The sequence below is a fragment of the Ursus maritimus genome, unplaced genomic scaffold, assembly GCF_017311325.1.
Source record: "Ursus maritimus isolate PB19 unplaced genomic scaffold, ASM1731132v1 scaffold_35, whole genome shotgun sequence".
NCBI classification, from domain to species: Eukaryota; Metazoa; Chordata; class Mammalia; order Carnivora; family Ursidae; genus Ursus; species Ursus maritimus.
This window is the reverse complement of record NW_024426119.1, coordinates 918588-924724: the sequence shown is the minus strand read 5'-3', so window position 1 is coordinate 924724 and position 6137 is coordinate 918588. Positions and strand designations below refer to the sequence as shown.

The 6137-nt window shown below is 49.9% G+C and overlaps 1 protein-coding gene across 1 annotated transcript in view; it reads left to right on the top strand.

Moving 5' to 3' along the window:
* RYR3 (ryanodine receptor 3) overlaps window positions 1-6137 on the top strand; it is a 491158-nt gene that overhangs the window by 312391 nt on the left and 172630 nt on the right. Inside the window, 4 exon segments of the mRNA XM_040620426.1 lie at window positions 1000-1208; window positions 2830-3005; window positions 3919-3955; window positions 5453-5616. Coding sequence (XP_040476360.1) covers window positions 1000-1208; window positions 2830-3005; window positions 3919-3955; window positions 5453-5616 — 586 coding nt within the window.

Below are 6137 nucleotides of genomic sequence, written 5' to 3'. Positions count from 1 at the left end.
GCGGACTGTGTCCTTGGTTTCTGTGGACAAAAGCTCTTCTTGTTGAACGTAAAGTCTCCTAAAGTTGGACTTTAAATTTCCCCTTAAACACTCCCGTCTTAGGGGTGACACCAGTTTTCTTTGTAGGGGTTCTAGCCCCTGCTTTAGCCACTGGCCTCAGAGCCCTTCCTCCCCTCCCAAGTGCTCTCACAATGCCTGCCTCCCACACCCTCCCAGGATAATTAGTGCTTTCCCAGCTCTGCTGTTTTGTAGGTCCACAATTATGATTTATAAATATCCCACAGACAAGAACGGCAAACAGTTTGAACCTCTGCTCTGGAATATTCTGAATGGCAGGTTGTTAACATGACGAGATGCAGGAATAAGCTTGGAAAGAGACTATAAGTATAGGAGGGGAAGGAGGAACTGCCCACGGCTCCTGCTGGGAAATCTCACCTCCTGCTTGGGTGGGGGCCATAACAGCAGGCTAGGGGCACGGCAGTTGTAAACAGTATTTTGTAAACCAGCAGAGTCAGTGTTCAGAATCAGACTCGAAACAGGAAGAACCCTTAGACCACCCATTTCACTGGGAATATGCTGAGACATGGGGCTGTTTGCACCAAGTCCTTCTTTAGGCTCCTTGTGTTCTGTTCTTGGCAGCATTTAAAATTTCCCAGGGCCTGACATCAATTTTAACAAAAGCATAGATAAAGAATTTTACTTATCCTCTTACTGGCTTTACTTTTCCAACTGATATGTATTCACACCTTAAGAATAATCTCAGTTGGATGATTGTTTCTCCCCCAAATCATGTTGAACCAAAGTCAGTTCTCTTCCCCAGACACCAATGGTAGCCATAGACTCCGTGTGACCTCCTGTTGAGTCTGTGTGCCAGACAAAGGACCATGTCCCATCTTTCCTCCTGGACTCGGAGCTGTGAAGAAAGCCAGGGTCTGACTGGCTCACAGCTTCCTGGGATGGTCTCATGGGCTGAAGCAGCCTCTCTTCACCATTCTGCAGGCTTTGTGCCCATCTGCTCTCTGGGACTTTCTCAAATCGGCCGCATGAATCTCGGGATGGATGCCAGTACCTTCAAGTTCTATACCATGTGCGGCCTCCAAGAGGGCTTTGAGCCTTTTGCCGTCAACATGAACCGCGACGTGGCGATGTGGTTCAGCAAGCGCCTCCCGACGTTCGTCAATGTGCCAAGGGATCACCCCCATATAGAGGTAATGTTACACACTGCGGGTGGCCCCGGCAGGGCAGGTGGGCCAAGGCACTAAGCTCCTGCTAATGCTCCTGTCAGCAGGCAGCTGCTTACCTAAGTCCATGCCCTGGCTGCCTCCCAGCCGCTGCCTCACTGGCCCTCAGAGCTGTAATCATGGGCATGTTTCTTGGGGCAGCTCAGTGGTGTCTTGCAAATGGCACCCACCGTGCAGAGACATCCTTGCAGATCGGTCCCCGGGCCTTTGGGCCACTGTGTTTCCTCCAGATATTTCTGTACTTCTGTGGCCATACAAGTACAGTATCCAAAGACCTTAAATGTTGTTTTCCTAAAAAAGTTCAGTGCCGGTACTCAAGATGGTATGCCCCAGACCTAATTCTGTGCTCATAACATGGTGTGTTTTAGGTCTTATTTATTTCTGCAGAACTACTTCCAGCACTTTGAGCTGACATGTAGTAGTTGATGATGATACGCTCATCTTATAGGAGGGAGCTCAGAGGAGCCAGAAATTGTAAGGAGCCTGCAGTGGGTCCTGGTTCTACGTCTGCTTGCTCTGTTTGCTGGTACCCACCATGGTTTTATTCTTGGGGGGTAGGAGAGGGGGCTAATGGAAAGTCAGGCAGATCAGCTCCCTTGAGGCATGAGACGCAGTGGCTTGCTTCCACCTGACGGTAAGTTCCCTTAACTCGCCTTCCAGTGCACACCCAACAAGCACCAACCCTTAATCCTCTCCTTTTCCCCACAGTCTTAAATAGTAGGGACTTTTATTCATGATTTCTACCTGATCAGCACTTGAGAAGGCCGGCTCGTAAAGTTTTAGAGGTCAGGAACCCCTTTGACAAACTGATGGAATCCAGAGACCCCGTTAGAAAAATACATAAACCACACAAAAATAGGTAAGTACACTCAGAGACCCCAGGATAGGAACCAATCTCTAGAATGTAGGGAGATACTTAGACCATAAGGAAATTAGTAGTAGTATAATCTTACTTTACTTCCTCTGCCCCCTCCCCCAGCAAACACACACATTTTAAAAACCCAGTTTTGCTCTTTCCTCCTCCAGCTCCGTCCCTTGCAGTGCTGTGCCCTGACGCTGAGAATTCCCCCAGTATTTAGAGGTGCCTCAACACTCAGGCGGACTGCGGCAGGGCTGGGAAATGTGCCAGGTGGGGGTCGACCCCTCCGAGGGAGCTGTGACGTCTCTCCTGGAGCTTTGGGCTTTCTGCTGTCTTTTTCCTTAAATAGTCTCTTGCCCACTGACAAGGGAAATCTTTGGAAACATTTTCTCCTTTAGCCTCTAGCCCCCTGACCTGAAAGGTCATCTTCGGCGGTTGCCACGCTGCATCCTCCAAATACCACCCCCTATGTTACACCTGTTCTCCACCCTTGATCTTGCAGAAAACCCGGTGGGCGTGTCCTGAAAATGCTCATTTCTCCAGCCAGAGGCAGATCTGTTATTTTCTGTGGAGCAGGGTCCAAGTAACAGAGTAACAGTTTGGTTATCACTGGTGACAACTTTGATAGTTCGCAGAAAGCCATGACGCATGGAATAGCAATGAGGGGAGGAGGGCCAAGGTCAAGGTCAGGCCCTCAGTTGTGTCAGGTAGGACCCATGGTGTTTCCAGGTGGTGAGGATCGATGGCACCACGGACAGCCCGCCATGCCTCAAGGTGACCCACAAGACGTTCGGCACACAGAACAGCAATGCCAGCATGATCTACTGCCGCTTGAGCATGCCCGTCGAGTGCCACTCCTCCTTCAGCCACAGCCCCTGTCTGGACAGTGACGCTTTCCAGAAAAGGTGAGGGCGAGGCCCCCGCTCTCGGAGGTTCTCCTCGTGTGTGCTATGAAGTTGGCTTTCCATCCCTCTGTTTCTTACTCTGCCTGAGCACAGGTGGGTAGGGTTCTCTCTGCTTTCAGTCAGGTGAAGAAATGAGAACGTGTGCACACGTGTGCATACACGTGTGCATACACACGCACGTGGGGGTTGGTGCGCTGTGTAATCAGGGGACCAGTCAAGCCAAACAGGGTCACATCCAGTGGAAACGTTTCTGCTCTTCTTGAGCCCTCTGGCTCTCAGCGTCCTCGCAGCCTACAAATCCGGTGTTTCTGGAGTAAAAGGAATATAAGTGCATGAGAGGGTGCAATTATTGTTGCCTTTGTGTGAAACTAGAAGCCTCTAGAAGCAAATACTGCCGTCTTTGTGTAACTATGGCCAGTGTCCAGCCCTGCAGCCGTGCGACTTATAAGTACTATGACTTCTTCCTTCCTAATAAGGGGCATGTTCCTTGCTGTCTTTCTTTCCTTTAATGTCTATTTCTAATCGTTGATGGATGTCTGCCCCTCTGGAGCTGTCTTGTCCAGATTTCCTCTAGACTTTCACTCTCTACCAGCGTTTAACAAGTTCAGCTGCCTGCAAGAACAGGACAGGGTATTCAGGGGTATTCCTGCCTACATTATCTCAATCTTCCCTGCCTCCCCCTAGCTCTGACTTACCAGCCGGGCTGAAAGACGAGTGGGAAGTCACCGCCTTGGCTTGCAGTAGCAGATTACAAATGCCCAAGTCCCAAGACCAATTGGGATCGCTCATGTATAGGAAATAGTTTTCTAAATTTGCCTTCATCATTAAAGGTAGATCATTGCCTGTCAGAGTTGTGGAATTCTCTATACGGCTGAATAACTAAAACATGGATTATCTCCCCCCCCCCCCCCAGGAAACAGATGCAAGAAATACTCTCTCATACAACAACAGTAAGTAAATGTGCTCAATTACGGTTTTAATTATTTGATTCTTTGCTGTGCCTGGTAATATGCCCCTTACAGCAAAGATCTGCCTAGAGATCCTATTTAATTGCCAATTACTGTGTCTTTTAATATCCATCTTGATGCTTCCAGAACACATCTCCGACATTTCTCAAATGGGGAAAAAAAAGACAGTTACTCAGTACAAAGCCAAAGCTCCACCTGGAGCTCCTAATTGGGCACCATTGTGTACTTGTGCCCATTGGCCACCAGGGACCAGCGCTGCCTTTCTGATTGAAATGAACGTGGGATTGGTTGGGGGGGGAGGCTCTTTCATTTAATCCTTTTGTTTGTTCTTTTATGTAAACTTCTATGAATCAACTCTCCCATCTCTCCGAGCAGTGCCAGGAATAATGTTGAAAGCAATCAAGTGAGAAGCAGGAGCAGGGAACAGTCCAGATAATGGAAGCTGATTTGGTCCCGTTTCTCTAGCTAGACAATAGTCAGAAAGCAACACTTGCTAATTTCTTTCTCTCATCCTTCTTTAGCACCTGACCCCCCCCCAAAAAAAAAGTCTTTGGAAGAAATGCACGTCACCCCTTCTATAAAGTTACCCCTCAATCCCAAGGTGGTGGGTTAAGCACAATCAGGAATAACACTGTGCTACAGCATGTCACACACTGCCTGTGTGCAGGGCAGGGCACAGTGCATGGGACACTGCGTCCCCTTCCCACTTCATTCCCACAGCGGCCCCACGAGATGGACAGTACGATGCACTCTGAAACCCAGGTCAAATGCCCTGCCCAAAGTCACACAGTTGGTAGCTGCCAGTGGTAAGAGTCAAGCCGCAGTTTGTCCGGCTGACCCTTTTATCTCCTAATCAACAAATTACAACAGACTACCCGTAAGAGTAACTTCACTGAGAACAGCTGTGCTCAGTTGCATAAAGCGAGGAAGCAGTCCCTTACCTCGGAGCTTTAGCTATTAGCCTAGTGGGACCCCTCCCCGGTCATAACGATGCCCACCGAGAACTGTCGTTCTCAACACGGGCTGCCGTCGACCGATGGCCAAGCACGGCACCTGTGGCCACCATGTGGGCTTTTTCTTTTGCAGCGTCTTTTTCACAACTTTCAAAACAACAGCAACAAACACTTTGCACTTCCCCTGTGCTATCTCTGAGGGCAAGGGCCGTGCCCAGGAGAGGGTGAGGGTTCTGTGCGGGCCATTCTGAGTGGCGGCCCCCTGCTTTCATCAGGAGCATCTCTGGGCGAAGGGTGGTAGATGAAGTGCTCCACTGTCTCGGTGCTAAAGCACCGCAGGAAAGGGAGCGATAAGGAAGCCAGGTTCTCGAGTCAGCCCTTCCTGAGCCTGGAGTGCGGCTCAGCTCAGCTCTGGAGCAGTGTGCGCTTTTTAAGAAAAGAGGGCCAAGTGGGCTCCGGTATTGGTTCTGTCAGGTCTGGCCCCCCATCTGGGGGCCACTTACTCCGCTCCGTGGTCTCTCCCCAGCAGTGCTACTACGCAATCCGCATCTTTGCTGGACAGGACCCTTCCTGCGTCTGGGTCGGATGGGTGACGCCAGACTATCACTTATACAGTGAAAAGTTTGACCTGAATAAAAACTGTACGGTGACTGTTACTCTAGGGGATGAAAGAGGCCGGGTCCACGAAAGGTAAGGGGGCTCCCAAGGGGCGGGGTCAGCCACCAGGCTCCTCACTTCCCCCTACCCACCAGCTGTCTTCTTTCCCCTTCCACCCAACACCCCCAAAAAAGGAAGTGAGGCACACATCCCTGTGTCTGTGTAAAAGGAAGTGAGGCACAGGCTTAAAATCCTTCTCCGAACAGGCAGTACCATGGCAAAAGTGTTATTAGTGAAAATCGAGGGTAATTTCATCACGTGTGTAAAACATGACCCAGGGATGGGAGATGCAGATGGCCAGTTGGGAGTCTGTCCCCCTCAGACACTTCTCTGTGAGTTCTGGGTAGGCCACCATTTCGACAACATCAAACAAGCCAGAGAAAAATCCCTGGGTGCCTGAAAGTAGTCGATTCAGAAGAAATAACAAGATACACCACATCACATAGCAACTGGTCGGCTCCGAACTCCTCATCCTAAAGATGGACGGGGTCTGAAAACATAAAGGGCGTAAAAGAGAGACCGCAGACTCATGAATAATAACCACTGTTGGAAAT